This window comes from Oryctolagus cuniculus, chromosome 9 (genome assembly GCF_964237555.1).
Source record: "Oryctolagus cuniculus chromosome 9, mOryCun1.1, whole genome shotgun sequence".
In the NCBI taxonomy this organism is placed as follows: Eukaryota; Metazoa; Chordata; class Mammalia; order Lagomorpha; family Leporidae; genus Oryctolagus; species Oryctolagus cuniculus.
Window position 1 is genome coordinate 101392830 of NC_091440.1, and position 16908 is coordinate 101409737.

At 48.5% G+C, this 16908-nt stretch overlaps 1 protein-coding gene across 4 annotated transcripts in view; it reads right to left on the reverse strand.

Moving 5' to 3' along the window:
- A2ML1 (alpha-2-macroglobulin like 1) overlaps positions 1-16908 on the reverse strand; it is an 84732-nt gene that overhangs the window by 14011 nt on the left and 53813 nt on the right. For 3 of the 4 annotated variants that reach the window (XM_017343425.3, XM_051850132.2, XM_070049282.1), the window contains 14 exons: positions 15087-15147; positions 14390-14535; positions 13768-13917; positions 13277-13465; positions 11634-11727; positions 10796-10910; positions 8715-8943; positions 8388-8514; positions 6565-6686; positions 5634-5685; positions 4656-4739; positions 1289-1465; positions 1014-1095; positions 553-709 (listed from right to left, as the gene is read on the reverse strand). In XM_017343425.3, coding sequence (XP_017198914.3) covers positions 553-709; positions 1014-1095; positions 1289-1465; positions 4656-4739; positions 5634-5685; positions 6565-6686; positions 8388-8514; positions 8715-8943; positions 10796-10910; positions 11634-11727; positions 13277-13465; positions 13768-13917; positions 14390-14535; positions 15087-15147 — 1785 coding nt within the window. The remainder of the gene's footprint in view (positions 1-552; positions 710-1013; positions 1096-1288; positions 1466-4655; positions 4740-5633; positions 5686-6564; positions 6687-8387; positions 8515-8714; positions 8944-10795; positions 10911-11633; positions 11728-13276; positions 13466-13767; positions 13918-14389; positions 14536-15086; positions 15148-16908) is intronic. The other variant, XM_008259799.4, reaches the window with a different exon arrangement.

The following is a 16908-nucleotide window of genomic DNA, read 5'->3' on the forward strand; positions in this document are numbered from 1 at the left end:
TAGCTCACTGATTTGTTGTTCACATTGAATAATATCAGATAAACTGGGAGCTTAGAGCAGTGCCTGGTACAGAGTAAAACCTTCACGAAATATGCTAGGCTGCCTCCCAGGCCCCCAACACAGGGAATGGCTTTGCTTCACTTTGGGGAGGTAGTAACAGGCCCAGAGGTCTTCCAGTCCAGTGGTCTCAAAGTTCAGCATGTGTCAGACTCATCAAGAAAGTTTGTTAAAACACAAACTCTTCCCAGTTTTTTCCTCAGTAGTTCTGGGATGGGAGCCAGGATCTGCATTCCACACAAGTCCCCAGGTGATGTGGTTGCCCCATCTGGAGACTATACTTTGAGAATCCTGTTCTGGTCCAAACTCTCTTTCTGCAGACCTGGGAGTTGTGGCCTCGACTGGCTGTGACTACTGACCAAGATCACTTAGAGTCCAGGTGAAGACCTGAAAAAAACCGACTCCCAGGCCAGTGCTCTTTCAGTTCTGCTTATTCAGAATCGCAAGGTCTTCCCAAACATAGGGTGGTCTGCAGGCCCCCGGAGAGATCCATACCTTCATCGCAGTGTGAAGGAGTTTTCCTACGTTGGCATAGCAGCCACTGGGGAGCTGGTTTCCTGCCATCCACGTGAGAGCATCCTGGATGTTCTTGTCATCAATGAAGATGAATTGCTGAGCCTGGCCAAAGCACTTGCTGACAAAGGCTGTCAGCCTACGTGGGTAAAAAAGAAAACCCTGGCATGAGGAGGGACTTCCAGGTGAGGGCGCAGTAGTTCCATACTCTATTCTGGCATCTGGTTCCAGAAAGGGAGTTGAGGAAATAGTGCCACCAGAGGCCTAGAAAAGGAGGCATTCCCGGGCATTAACGAGGATAGGAGCTGGGGAGGCAGAGTCCAGGAGAAGAGCGAGGGACTTGCCCACACAAGAATTAAGGGGAGAGGTGCAAGGACAGTTGAGGAGGAGCTGGAGACTCCGGCTGTGGAGCACGGTCCTCACTGAGGAGCGGGTACAGTTACCATGTGTTTCCATTTCCATCCTGCTCCCCAAAGGCACTGTATGAGCCATTGCTGTGCTTGTACATCAGTTCCTTCTGGTACCCTGAGAAGCCAGATACGATTTGAGATCTTAGTGACAGCTTCAAAAAAAAAAAAAAAAAAAAAAAAACACAACCACTCCCAGGCCTTTCAAGGATGGGGGAGAGTTAGGGCCTGGAACTTCCCTGTGTTTTAGCAATCTGTCGAAGGCCCTGGAGGAGAATACGACCCAGGGGAGAAAGATTGAGGCAGCTTACCTATCTTCAGGAATCCCAAGGCCCGTGACCTGATGTCCTCAGTCAGCAGCCCTGCCTTCTCCAGGTACTGCAGGACGTAGATGATGGGAGCAAACAGGACCATGTTCTGCTCCCCACAGCCACTGGGCATCTGCACCAGACTGTCTAGGTTCTGCAGGGCTGAACCCATAATGTCCCCTGGGTCCAAAAGGAGAAAGAAGGTGGTGGTCAAGTACAGAAAGAACCCTTAAGAGTTACCATCATCCCCTTAACAAATGGGGATTAGCTCTGATGTAATGGGCACTTACCATGTGCCCTGGACAGACAACAGTAAGCCAAACATAGCCTCCACCTTCAAAGAGCTCATGGCCAGGGGCAAACAATTACAATACATTACAATTACAACTCATTGTAAACAGTTTGAATGTCAAATCATAACACTGGGTATGTGGTAGAGCACATAGAGACATACATGGGTCATCTAGAGGAGTTTGGTCATTCAGGAAGACATAGGGGCTGGCGTTGTGGCACAGTGGGTTAAGCCTCTGACTGTAAGGCCAGATCCACATTAGCACTGGTTCAAGTCCTGGCTGATCCACTTCTTCCACTTCTGATCCAAATCTCTGCTAATACACTTGGGAATGCAGGGAAGATAGCTCAAATACATGGGCATCTGCACCTATGTGGGAGACCCTGATGAAGCTCCTGGCTCCTGGTTTTGGCCTGGCCTAATCATGGCCATTGTGGCTATTTGGGGAGAGAACCAGCAGATGGAAGATCTCTCTCTCTCTCTGTATGTGTGTGTGTGTGTGTGTGTGTGTCTGTAAAACTCTGCCTTTCAAATAATTTTTTTAAGAGAGAGAGAGAGATGCAGCAGCATCATTTCTCAGCCTTTTGGCTAAGATCAAGTGTGAACTGATCCAGCAAAATCTGCAACACTTAGACTCAATCTTTAAATTCTTCCACTACACATAAATTCATCACCCTCCAGATTGTTCAGTTGCTCCCAAATATGCAATCTTTATTACATATTACATCTACTGACCCTTCCATATACTCCGTAAGTCAATAAGCCTGCCGTGAGTCATTAACATTGCATTTTAGACATTGACTTCAATTCAGATCTATAAGTATGTACTGAATATCAGTTATGTTTCAAGAACTGTACTAGAAACTTAAATTAAAAAGATGTGGCCCTCATTCTCAAGGAGCTTGCAGTACAGTGTAGAAGACTGACTACAGCACAAAGGTGCTATATCAGAGCTGAGAATAGAATCTAGTCGAGACAGAGAAATTTTGAGGCCAGTGTTGTGATGAAGCTGATAAAGCCACCACCTGCAATGCTGGCATCCCATGTAGGCACTGGTTCTTGCTCTAGCTGCTCCGCTTCCAATCGGTTCCCTGCTAATGGCCTGGGAAAGCAGCGGAAGATGGCCTAACTCTTTGGGCCCCTGCCACTCACATGGGAGACCTGGATAAAGCTCCTGGCTCCTGGTTTCAGCCTGGCTCAGCCCTGGTCGTTACAGCCAACTGGGGAGTGAACTAGCAGATGGATGATCTCTCTCTCTCTCTCTCTCTCTCTCTCTCTCTCTCTCTCTTTCTCTGTTTCTTTATTTGTAACTCTGACTTTCAAATAAGTAAGTGAGGAGCCCCATCTTCATCTGGGTCTCAGGGCCCAAACACTTGGGCCATCATGTGCTACTTTCCCAAGCACATTAACGGGGAGCTGGATGTGAAGAAGAGCAGCCGGGGCTTGTAGCAACCAGCTCTCAGATATGGGATGTTGGCACCTCAAGCGGCAGCCTAACCCTCTACACCACAACGCCGGCCCCTGACATGATTCTCACACGCATGTTTTCCTCCTCACTCCCTTCCCTTGCTGAAGGGACTGAGGTGAGCTGCCTATGGAAGTATGATTGTAAGTTCCCTAAACTATGCTCAAATCCCACATTGTAAAAACGGTTCCTGAAGGAGCAGGTGTTTGATCTAGCCGTGAAGATACCCACGTTCCATATCAGCATATCCTGGCTCAATACCCAGCCTCAGGGACTGGTGCTGCAGTAGAGAGTTAAGCTGCCTGTGATGCTGGCCAGGAACCAGGCCCTACTGTTGCAACCATTTGGGGAGCAAACCAGTAGACGGAAGTGCTCTCTTGCTCTCTCTCTCCCCCTGTCATTTTGCCTTTCAAATAAATAAATAAATCTTAAAAAATTATCCAGCTCCAGCTCTTGACTCTGGGTTTCTGCTAATGCAGACCCTGGGAGGCAGCAGTGATGGCTCGAATAATTGGGTACCTGCCACCGTGTAGGAGACAGGTACTTGTAGGAGACCAGTGCTGCCTGGCCCAGCACTGATTATTGCAGGCATTGAGGGAGTGAACCAATAGATGGAAGCTCTTTCTCTGCTTCTCAAAAAAATAAATAAATAAAAAATAAAAGCTGCTACAAACATTTTGTCTTCCCTCCACTCAGTTTATTGACAATCTAAACCTAAATGTGGATCAAAATGCAGTGACCTTTAACTTCTTCCTGCCAAGATTCCTTTACTGGGGCTGGCACTGTAATGCAGTAGGCTAAGCTTCTGCCTGTGGTGCTGGCATCCCATATGGACACAAGTCCTAGTCCCGGCTGCTGCTCTTCTGATCCAGCTGTCTGCTATGGCCTGGGAAAGCAGTAAAAGATGGCCCAAGTCCTTGGACCCCTGCACCCACATGGGAGACCCAGAAGAAGTTCCTGGCTCCTGGCTTCAGATCAGCCCAGTTCTGGCCATGAGGCCTTTTGGAAAATGAACCAGTGAATGGAAGATCTTTCTTTCTATCTTCCCCACTCTCTGTCTGTAACTCTACCTCTCAAATAGATAAGATCTTTTAAAAAAATTCCTTTATTTTAAAATTTGTATTTATTTCTTTTCATTTTATTTGAAATAGAGATAGCAAGAGGTAGAGAGACAGCTCTTCCATCTACTGTGCTAGACCAAAGCCTGGAGCCTAGAACTTGATTCAAGTCTCCCACATAGGTGGCAGGCACCCACGTACTTGAGCCATCACCTGCTACTTCCCCTGGTGTGCATTAGCAGGAAGCTGGATCAGAAGCAAAAGCCAGGACATGGACCACACACTCCAATGTGGGATGTGAGTGTCCCAAGCAATGACTTAACTGCTGTGGCACATGTCCACCCCTCCTTTTGGTTTTTAACCAAAGTGTACCTCTAATCCCTCTGTCCTGTTTCCTATACACTGTATTCGCCTGCTACATAAAACAAACTTCTTCCTTCTTCACTTCTGATTTGTTACTTTCCTCAGTTTGGTCCACATGCCGTGGCCCATGCCACTCTATGCAGCCTCCCAATCACCTCTCCCTTTTTGAGTCATGCATGTCTAGCGTCTTACCCAGAACTGTCACATAAGCCTTGGATGAATCAGGAACAACATCCGCAGGGACTTCCAGAGAGATGGATTCTGAAACCCTGTTTCCTGTGACGGGCAGAGAGAGGGTGATGGAATACAAGGGCACTTCAGAAAATCCGTGGGAAATGGAATTATACTATACATCTAATTTGGTTAAAAAAAAAAAAACCACAAACACAAGCATCGTTTTTTTTGTTTGTTTGTTTGTTTGTTTTGACAGGCAGAGTGGACAGTGAGAGAGAGAGACAGAGAGAAAGGTCTTCCTTTTGCCATTGGTTCACCCTCCAATGGCCGCCGCGGCCGCCGCACTGCGGCCGGCGCACCGCGCTGATCCGATGGCAGAAGCCAGGAGCCAGGTGCTTCCTCCTGGTCTCCCATGGGGTGCAGGGCCCAAGCACCTGGGCCATCCTCCACTGCACTCCCTGGCCACAGCAGAGGGCTGGCCTGGAAGAGGGGCAACCGGGACAGAATCCGGCGCCCTGACCGGGACTAGAACCCGGTGTGCCGGCGCCACTGGGCGGAGGATTAGCCTAGTGAGCCGCGGCGCCGGCCCAGCATCGTTTTTTTTTAATAGTATGCATTTTCCATGTACTTTCTGAAGATCCTTTATGGCCACGAAAAAAAAATTTGCATCAAAATAATCATCTTGTAATTCCATTTTCCACACACTTGTCAAAGTATCATTGTAGAAACAGTGGGGATTCTCAAGCCCAGGACAAGGAAAAGCTCTGTACAATCTGGGTTTCTAGAGCTTTCTGTAGCATGGAAGCAGTAACAGTCTCGTCATGGTCATCTTCACTGAAAACTAGTTCCAAAGAGAATCGTCATGGTGGGGCACACGTTCTCTTCACCTCGCCCCTGAGTGAGTCCAGCTCTCCTATCCCTCCTCATCCTCCCCATTTCTGCTTTTGCGGAGAGAAACCTCCTGCTGCCCAATGGAGTTGCTGAGAGCCCACTCACCTTTCGGGCACAGCAGTGAGCTGTGTGTCTTTTCCACAAGAACTCCCTCAGGCTGGTATCCGGAGAGGTGGACAGGCAGCAACAATGAAGATGAATGTGAGGCCAGGCGGTATTGACTAACAGGAAGGGGAATGGAATGGGGAGGTGGGGGCCCTCCCTGTGCCCCCAGGGCTTCCCTGAGAATGGGAAGGAAGGAGTTTTCTCTGCAGTCGGACTCCATTTCAACCCACGGACAGGCCCTTTGTGGGCATTTCCTTCCGAGAAGAGCTAAGGGTAAGTTGAGGACACTTAGCAGAGGCAGGACTGACAATGGGGTTAATGACAGAGGAAGCAGCAGACAATGACGAAGTTCGGGATTTTAAAAAATGTATTTATTTAAAGGCAGAGAGAGAGAGAGAGAGGAGAGATATCTTTCATCTGCTGATTCATTCCCCCCAAATACCTGCAAAAGCCAGGACTAGGCCAGGATAAAGCCAGGAACAAGGAACTCAGTCTGGGTCTCCTCCATGGGTGGCAGGCACCCGACTACTTGAGCCATCAGCACTGCCTCCCAGAGCTTCGTTAGCAGGAAGTTGGACTCAGGAGCAGAGCCAGGACCCATACCCAGGCTCCCTGATATGGGAGGCAGGCATCCCAGCAGGCTTCTTCACCACACACCAAATACCCACCCTTGAAGTTAGGGATTTTAACAGGGAAACTGAAATCCACTGAGTGTCTGCAATGTGCTAGATGCCACGTTAGACACTTTCCCAGCCATAGGTTGGGGTTAGGCAAATGGTTCAAAACAGAAAGGGCCCAGGAAAAGAGAACTGAAACTGCCTGACTGGCGTTGGAGGGAGACCTCTGCGAGAGACTAACTGGTACGGGGAGATGTGGGGCATCCCTGGCTGGGCTGCCCTCTACTTCTAAACTGGGCCTGCAGAAAACTCACCTTGACAAGAACTGATTTGATGAGTGTGTCACTCTGGCCCCTTTTGGGAACAACTCCCTTCTGGCCCCCACAGAGTCCATTGCTGTCCAGAATCTTAGTAGTGACAGTAAAGTTAATGTGACCTGAGGAAAAAGGAGAAGATAAATCATTAGCGCTATGGCCAGGAGTGCCAGGAAGGTCTTTCCCCCTTTAGACCTACGTTTCCTTCTTTTTTTTTTTTTTTAAATTTTATTTAAGTTATACAAGTTCCATGCATTTCATATACAGATTTAGGAACACAGTGATACTTTTCCCCCCATCCTCCCTCCCGCCCACACTCCAACCCCTCTTCCTCCTCCCTCTGCATTCCCACTCTTAATTTTTACAAAGATCTATTTCCAGTTTGCTTAATGAAGTGTAGTTAACCCTACACTAAGTAAAAGAGTTCAACAAATAGTATGAAGAGAAACAAAACAAAACAGAACATTGTTCCTCAACAGAAGAGACAAGGGCTGTAAACAATCATAGAATCTCAAAATGTCTATTTCACTCCAATGTATTACATTTCAGGTACTCTATTCCTCACTTCAGATCAGGGAATTATTTATTTGAAAGGCAGAGTGACAGAGACAGAGACATAGAGAGACCTTCCATCCACCAGTTCACTCCCCAGATGGCTGCAACACACACACACACACACACACACACACACAGATGAAGAGAGATCTCCCATTCACTGGTTCATTCTCCCAAATGCCTGCAACAACTAGGTTTGGGCCAGGCCAAAGCTGGGAGCCAAGCACTCTGTCCAGGTCTCCCATCTGGGTGATGGAAGCCAGGCAGTTGAGTCATGATCTTCTGCCTTCCACAGTGTGCGCTAGCAGGAAGCTGGATCAGAAGCAGAGGCAGGACTGTAACCAAGGCATGCCAGTAAGGGATGCCGGTGTTCCAAGTGGCTGCTTGATCTGCTAGACCACAACGCTTGTCCACCATGTTTGTTCTTTTAAGCCACTAGGTTGTGTTAAGCAGTGTTAGATAACTAATACATCAAAGACCATACTTTAAATTGCACAGATTTAATCCATAAGCAGCTGAGGTCTCATTGAGTTGGTGTGAGAATTTACTGAGTTAATACGTGGAAAGCAGTTAGAATAGTGGCTGCCCCAGAGTAAGGGCTTGACAAGTACCATACCTGTACATCTCTTGCCCCAGCGTAATATTAAAATATTAAAAGTTTCTCCTGGGGCCGGCGCTGTGGTGTAGCAGGAAAAGTCATCGCCTGCACTGCTGGCATCCCATATGGGCACCAGTTCTAGTCCTGGCTGCTCCACTTCCGATCCAGCTCTCTGCTATGGCTTGGGAAAGCAGTAGAAGATGGCCCAAGTCCTTGTGTAGGAGACCTGGAAGAAGCTCTTGGCTCCTAGCTTCAGATTGACACAGCTCCAGCCGTTGTGGCCATCTGGGGAGTGAACCAGCAGATGGCAGACCTCTCTCTCTCTCTGCCTCTACTCTCTCTGCGTCACTCTGACTTTCAAGTAAATAAATAAATCTTTTAAAAAGAAGTTTCTCCTTTCACACTCAAAATATTTCAGTTTGGATAAATTTGTTTGGTCACCCATCGAGGAGTATTTGCTCATTTACTTATAGCCATAGGAAGGAGAAAACCAGAGGCAAATAAAAGAGGGAGGCGGGAGAAACAAAGCAAATGCACTGGAGGAAAGGACAGAGTTCTCGGACCGGTGCCCACGTGGTGTCCCCTATACCACAGCACCGGCTCTAGGATAGAGTTCCCATCACACTTCCCTCCCAGGCTTCCCTTGCACACCCTGCACTTCCCTTCTTACCTAGTTTGACAGCTGTGATATTCCAATGATAGGTTTTTGCTTCATCAGCACACAGACAGCTGGAGGCCTGCGAATCTGCCCATGATTCCACCTGGTACTCACCCGATTTAGCCAGGTCAGTCTGAACCTGAAGAGGATGTATAAGAGAGAAAGCTGTGATCACAGCGGATGGCATACAGAGGCCTAGAGCAACTTGGGGGCCGGGACGCTAACAGCTCATCTCTCTTCCAAGGAAAATTCATCCGCTTCCAATCTGGGGACCAATGCATGGAGGCGGGGGTGGGTGTATTGGGGCTGACACCCGCTGCCTGCATCCCCAGCTCTCACCCTGATGCAGTCTTTCAGGTAATTGAAGATGGTAGCAGTAAGCCGAAAGGATTCCCCACGGACTACGGAGTAAGGCAGGGTCAGGTCAACAAAGAACGGCTTGAAAGCAGTGAGTCCGACGGTGGGTGAGAGACCAAAGCCTCGAGACTGGGAGGTGCAGAACATCATAGCCTTCCACTGGGTGATGGCATCAGGAACTGTGACGTGTACCGCCTCCTTCCCGGAGTGACTGTAAGAGCATGGAGCCCACGTGAGGCAGAAGCAGTGGAGGAAAAGGAGAGCATCTCTGAAGCAAGCTACAAATTCATCCACAGATGTGAAACTTTTTGTGGTACGGGGAAAAACAAAGAGGCGACTGAACCAGAGAAACACAAATTTCAGTGTGACTCTTCAGGTGAGTGAGGATGCACCAATAGGGAAGAAGGAAGGGAGAGGGCTACGTGGTGGGAGAAGTGCGTGGTGGGCTGTGCGTGCAAGCGTATCTGAAAGAAAGCCTAATGCCTGCTGAGTCCCTGAGGACATGTGTTCCAGGGGCTTGTCAAGGTGAGCACAGAGGCAGTGGGAAGGACAAACATCAATAGGTGCCTTACATTGTGTGGACATGGAGCAGGTGTTTGGGGGCAGAGGTTAATATGCCTCCTGGGACACTCACATCCCACATCAGAGTGCCTACACTGGGGGCCTGGCCCCGTTCCTAATTCCAGCTTCCTGCTAATGCACACACCCTGGGAGGCAGCAGGTGATGGCTCAAGTAGTTGGGTCCCTGCCACCCATGTGGGAGAACTGGAATAAGTTCCTGGCTCCTGGCTTCACCCCTGCCCAGCTCTGGTGAATGAACCGGTGAACAGGAGATCTCTCTTCATCTCTCTCTCTCTCTCTCTCTCTCTCTCTCTGTATGTGTGTGTGTGTTTCTCTGCTTTTCAAAAAATACAATTTTAAAAATTTTGTGTGGCTCTCAAGTGAGAATGCACAATCTTCACTATGTGAATATGAAGATGCATGAATTTATTTTGAGTGATTGTATAAGAATCCAGAGCAAAACATGTTTCCATACCCCATCAAATTATCTTGACTTGAGACTTAGATTCATTAGAAATGATCTGATTCTGAGTTTTCCTTGGACTCCACACTGTACTTCAATGCATGCAACATCCTATGCTGTACAAGCCAGAGCCAGGAACTCAATCTAGATCTCCTATGTGGGTGGGAAGAACCTAATTACTTGATGGCTGGCACCGTGGCTCAATAGGCTAATCCTCCGCCTGCGGTGCCGGCACACCAGGTTCTAGTCCCAGTCGGAGTGCGGGATTCTGTCCCAGTTGCCCCTCTTGCAGTCCAGCTCTCTGCTATGGCCCGGGAGTGCGGTGGAGGATGGCCCAAGTGCTTGGGCCCTGCACCTGCATGGGAGACCAGGAGAAGCACCTGGCTCCTGCCTTCGGATCAGCGCGGTGCGCTGGCCGCAGCAGCCATTAGAGGGTGAACCAACGGCAAAGGAAGACCTTTCTCTCTCTCTCTCTCTCTCACTGTCCACTCTGCCTGTCAAACAAACAAACAAACAAAAAACCTAATTACTTGAGTCATCACCAAGACTGTATTAGCAGAACACTGGAGTCAGGAGCTAGAGGTGGGTATCTAACCCAGATACTCTAAAGTGGGACACAGATGTCTCAACCGCTAGGCTAACCATCTGCCCCTTTACTGTACTTTTTTTTTTTTTTTTTTGACAGGCAGAGTGGACAGTGAGAGAGAGAGACAGAGAGAAAGGTCTTCCTTTGCCGTTGGTTCACCCTCCAATGGCCGCCGCGGCCGGCGCGCCGCGCTGATCCGATGGCAGGAGCCAGGAGCCAGGAGCCAGGTGCTTTTCCTGGTCTCCCATGGGGTGCAGGGCCCAAGCACCTGGGCCATCCTCCACTGCCCTCCCTGGCCACAGCAGAGAGCTGGCCTGGAAGAGGGGCAACTGGGACAGAACCCGGCGCCCCAACCGGGACTAGAACCCGGTGTGCCGGCGCCGCTAGGTGGAGGATTAGCCTAGTGAGCCGCGGCGCCGGCCCCCTTTACTGTACTTTTGAGTCATCACTTACCCAATAGGAAGCAGATCCCAGAGCCAGGTCTCTGGGAAGTACTGGCGGACCTGAGAGTCCTGAAGTGATGGAGATGATAACTTGAAAGCCTCTGGATGGATGGCATCACCTGCTGCTGGGAATAAGAATCAGAGAATTTTGGAAAACAGAAGACTTCTGCTGTCAGATAAATTGAGGGGGTGGAGCTACTAGAGAGAAATTCAGAGGCAAGCAGAGAACATCCAGTCAGAGATAAGGAAAAAGGAACCACAAAGGGGTGGGCATTTGCTCTAATGGTTAAGTCACTGCTTGGGATGCAAGTGCGTGGATTTGAGGCCTAGCTCTGCTCCTGATTCTGGCTTCCTGCTAAAGCACACTCTGGGAGCAGAAGGTGATGGCTCAAGTAGTTGGCTCCCTGCCACTCAGATAGGAAACCCAGACTGAGTTCCTAGGTCCTGGCTTCAGCCTGGCCCAGCCCTGGCTGTTGTAGGGTATGTGGCAAGCAAACAAACAGGAGATTCCCTCTCTCTCTCTCTCTCTCTCTCCCCCCCCCCCCCTTTCTCTGTATTTATTCCTTAAAATAAATAAATATCACTGAGAAAAGAGGAAATGATGTCACACAGGCCCTCTGGGGGAGTGACAGATAAGTGGGTTTGGTCAGGGAATGAATAGATAAGGGTTTCCTGCTTCAAAAGCCCTTGCCAGAGACAGAAAAACCCTTGGAAAGCTCTCGTACCTATGACCTACCACCTACTAGCGTTCAAGGCAGAGGCCCAGTGCAGAAACAGGAGGCCAGAGAGTTTTCAGTTTCAACACTGTTTGCATCTCAGAAAATCCACAGACCACAGAGATAACTTACCTGCACCCATTATGGTGTTGTATTGAGGAGTTTGGCGACTGCAGTCTGCCGGCTTCTTGATCTTGGCATTGGACAGTATTTTCAAGCCCACGCCCTAACAAGCAGCAAAGGGCCAGAGAATGAAGGAAGTATCAAGGCGCTCCCTTCCCCTATGATGAAGGCTACTTACAGCCCAGGGAAGACAACCCTCAGAGGGTTCAACCAAGGCATTCCTTTCTTATCAGTGATGAGACTGGTGGTTATTACCCGATATTCAGCTACCAAGACTGGTTCACTTGTGCTCCAGTTAGTTCACAGGTACTTCAAAAAGTTCACAGAAAATGGAATTCCAATTTTAGGCAAGTTTATTTTGCTATTAAAAAATTTCTCAGTTCCACATACAGTTTCTTTTTGTTTTTGCTTTTTTTTTTAAAAAAAAAAAAAGATTTACTTATTTATTTGAAAATAAGAGTTACAAAGAGAGAGGAGAAACAAAGAGAGAGAGGTCTCCCATCTGCTGCTTCACTCCCCAGATGGCTGCAATGGCCAGAGATGTGGCGATCCGAAGCCAGGAGCCAGGAGCTTCTTCTGGGTCTCCCACATGGGTGCAGGGGCCCAAGGACTTGGGCCATCCCCATTGCCTTCTCAGGGATGAGAGCTGGATGGGAAGTGGAGCAGCTGGGACTCGAACCGGCACCCATATGGGATGCCGGCAGTGCAGTTGGCAGCTTTACCTGCTATTCCACAGTGCTGATTCCCACATACAGTTTCTTAATAGCACACATTTTGCATGAACTTCTTGAAGACCCTCCCTCATGACTTTTTTGATTAAAATTATTTCAACATTAAATATGTGTAATGTGGGGTAAGTGTTTTACCTAGTGGTTAAACACCCACAGATGCCTTGGTTCGAGTCCCAGTTCCACTCCAGATTCCAGTTTTCTGCCAAGACAGACCCTGGGAGGCATCAAGCGATGGTTTGAGTAGTTGGGTCCCTGCCACCCACATGGGAGACTAGCTCCTGGCTTTGAATTGTGGGCATTTGGGGAGTGAAACAACAGACAGAAGCTCTCTGTCTCTTTGCCTCTTAAATAAATAAACTTTTAATGCTTAATGCTTCTTCCAAATATTAGTCACTGTATCCTTATTATTTGACTTATGCTCTGACCATTCTGAGAGCAGAGACCATATCAGCTGAATCAATTCATCAAAAATACAAGGATTACTGCAAAGGGTCTGGTATAAGAGAAAATACAAAGATGAACAAGAGTCTGGTCCCTGACCTCAGATACTTCTTGGTCAGATTAAGGTCACAAAACCCTGTTAATAACATAGGGGCAAAATATTTTGCGTAATAGTAGTAATAGACCTCTGGTCTAGCTTCCCTGCTGTTCCTCATGACTCATCCCATGGAAATCAATGTTTGGGAACCATAGAAAGAGGAAGAGGAAGTTTACAGCCCCTACAGTGGTTCTCCTTCAACATAACTGGGCAACTTCAAGTACAAGAGCCAAGCGAGGCTGCCTTACAGGTCAGAAGTTTCTTTCCAGGTTTTGTTCCTGTCTGTGTCCTTATGAGTCTCTCTGATTTCTTGCTACGGACCCCCTCACTTCCCCAGCCTCCTCCACTGCTTTCTATAAAACAAGATGGTTGAGAACATCTACCTGGAAAAGGCTGAAAAGATCTCGTGCAGAGTACCAGGGCCTCCAGATGAGAGAACGCCTGCTCGAACGCTCTTCAGGCACCAGAGCCACGAGAGGCTGGGGAAAGTCCCACAGGCCAGCGTCTGAACACTCGTACTCAGCCACTTGGTAGGGGTAGTGACCGTACCAGAATGGAAACATCCCATAGACCTGAGACAAGAGGGGTAAGAAGGATTCAGAATTCACATAAGAAACTCCTCTCAGATTCTGGTGCCACTGTTCACAACTCAGAATTAGTCTTATCTTTATTCCACTATAACCACTGTCCTTACTTTCTAAATTTTAAACTCGATCTCAATTGTTTAGAGAATCCTTACATCTCCTATTTCATCCTCATCCCTTATTAATATATTAACCATGCCATTCTTTCACACGCTCTGAAAACGACCTTGATTCGCTGCAAATTGTCTTCTGTCAACTCCCTCTCCCCGCCCCATTCGCAGACTACTCACCGAGCTGTTGCTCAGCTCTGTCTCAGGCCTAAGGAGTAAGACACTCTCATCTACAGCCCGGATGGCACACAGGGACGAGGGAGCTGCCTGCAGCTCCAGTTCCACCTCTGACCCTGGAAGCTGCTGGGATGGTGAGAAGCTAAGGGAAACCTGGGGGAGGGAAAGATTTAACTTGAGGATTGGATTAGCTTGGAGAGCAAAGGACACAGCGTGACCTGGATCATTGGCCAGCTATGATAGTCAACCCTCTCTTTCGTGCTGACACTTCTTTTGTTGGGAAAGTGTAGCTCATTTGGACTATTATGTTATGACGGCTGGAAAAACTGAGCAGTGCAGCAGAATGGTCTAGAAAGCTGAAAAGACAAGAAGTAGACAGAAAAACCATGCGGAATAGCCCCAGAAAACGTGTGGTTTTGCAGCATGTTTTGTGAAGAAAAGAAGCAGGAGAGAGGTGGATTTCAATATACATTGAAGATACCGAAGACACTCATGCAATAGGGCATCTGACTGCTGTATCATTTTGGTCTTATTTCCCAAAAGCTGCCTTGTCTCCAACCCCAGCACACACAAGATCTTTCTTTAGGCTGGAACTTGTCTTCACTCTCCCCAAATGCCAGGTTACCTGATTGTCAAAGCACATCTCTACTGAGAACTGCATTTTGTCAGCTATCACACCTCCACTGGGGAAAACGGCATAGATCACCAGGGAGGGGTCGGGCGCCACCCTGGAAGTGAAGGTCAGTGAGAGAGAGAAGGAGCCTTTCGGGCCTGAAAGAGAAGGGGGGACATGCAGGGGTGAGAGTGCCCTTTCACCTGGCGGCAACAGCACACCACGTGTTTGCGCTTCCCCCTCGGCTCGCTGCGGGTCTCATGGAGCATTTACTCCCCGTTTTTCTTTCTTTCTTTTTTAAAATTTTCATTTTATTTGGAAGGCAGACAGACCATCCACTGGTTCACTCCCCAAATGCTCACAACCACCAGGGCTGGGCCAGATGGAAGCCAGGAGCCTGCAACTCCATCCGGGTCTCTCACATGAGCAGCAGGGACCCACATACTTGAGCCTTCACCTGCTGCCTCCCTGGATGTGCCTAAGCAGGAAGTTGGATCAGAAGTAGAACTGAGACCCAAACTCACACCTGGGACACAGGTGTCCAAAGCGGCATCTGAACTGCTGTGCCAAACACCTGCCCCTACTTCTCATTCTTCTGTTCTTCTAGGACTATTAATAATATTCTATTCTCATTTCTTCTCTGTGTAAGGACTGTTTTCTGGAAGTTTCAAATACCCTTTTCTCTTCCAGGAGAAGCAGGTATACTCACCTTTCTTCTTAGAATTCAGGTGTTTCTGCCCCTCCATCTCCAAATTTCCTTTCCCTATTAACTAAAGAAGAGAAGGACATAAGCAACAGCTCAGAAGTTGTAGGAGTTTTACCTCGACACTGACTCCTGAGCCTCTGCTCTCGCCAAGAAGAGAGGCTTCTATCATAGCTCCAGGGCCTGGGTCAATGCTCCACCGAGCACCCATTCACTTGTCACACAAGGGATGTTGCCAACGGGTCCTAATGACTCTTCCGGCCCTTGAGGTCTGGCTGAGTTGCACAAGGCAGATGGGAGGAGAGACAGATGTCAGAGAGCAGAGAAGCCATTCCTCACTAGAGATAGCAGTCCACTGTTCCTTTAAGATCTGCAGGCTGCTGCTTCTTATTATTATCCTTGTGACATAAAGTCAGCTAAAGTCAACCTTGTCATTTTTTTTCAGTGCAATTCAAAATTCAACAGAAATGGGCTTGTCATAAACTATACTGAGCCTCCCTACATTTGACCCCCTGAGGAGTAACCTTCTTTTCTAACTCTCGCTTCCTGTGCATTCTCACTTAAAACAGAGTCCAGTGAACTGTTTTTCTTTAACTTTTACTTATTTATTTATTTTAAAGAAAGAGAAAAAGAGAGAGAGAGTGCTCCCATCTACTGGTTCACTCTCCTGATGCCCACAACACTTGTGGCTAGGCCAAGGCCAATACCAGGAGTCAGGAACTCAATCCAGGTCTCCCACATGGGTGGTAGGAACCCCCAATCACTTGAACCATCACTGCTGCCTCCTAGGATCTGCATTAGCAGGAAGCTGGAGTCAGGAGTCAGGGCCAGGTATCGAACCTAGGTACACCTATGTAGGATGCGGGTATCTTAACGGGCATCTTAACCACTAGATCAAACACCCACCCCAGTGGATTGTGTCTAAGCAGGCTGCCTTCCATGTCCCATGGGCTGTGGGGCTGGTTCTTCCAACTTCCAGCTGACACTCAGCCATCCCACCAGGCTCAGTCTCAGCTTCACTCTTCTCCCAGGCCTCCCCACACTCTGTCCTAGGGACAATGCACACCTCCTTATTCTGTTATGTCAGGATGATGGTCTTTGGGTTCATGAAGATAGTGAAATGATAGAAGTTACTGGAATGATCCACAGGGCAGAAAGTCTCCCAGAGACTGAGGAGATGATAAGGGAGTAAAAAGACTGGACTATTTGATTTTAGCTTCACACAACTTTTTTTTTTTTTTTGACAGGCAGAGTGGACAGTGAGAGAGACAGAGAGAAAGGTCTTTCTTTGCTGTTGGTTCACCCTCCAATGGCCACCGTGGCTGGCGCACTGCAGCCAGCATACAGCGCTGATCCGATGGCAGGAGCCAGGTACTTATCCTGGTCTCCCATGGGGTGCAGGACCCAAGGACTTGGGCCATCCTCCACTGCACTCCCTGGCCACAGTAGAGAGCTGGCCTGGAAGAGGGGCAACCAGGACAGAATCCGGCGCCCCAACCGGGACTAGAACCCGGTGTGCCAGTGCCACAAGACAGAGGATTAGCCTAGTGAGCCGTGGCGCCAGCCCAGCTTCATACAACTCTTAATTCTTCACTATCACCAATTCTGACCAGAAAAGCTGCTTATCTATCTCCATTTTCTTCAGGCTACCAACTTGAATGAAATTGGTCTTATGTCCCATGTCCTCCTCACCCTGCCTCCCACCCAACGCAACCACCTACCTCCTTGTTGACCCTGGCCAGCAACACTTTCTCAGTTAATTTCTCATTTTATTTTCTCAATTTTCTGGGTTCCTATCCAAATCTCTTTACTCCTTAATTTCTACCTA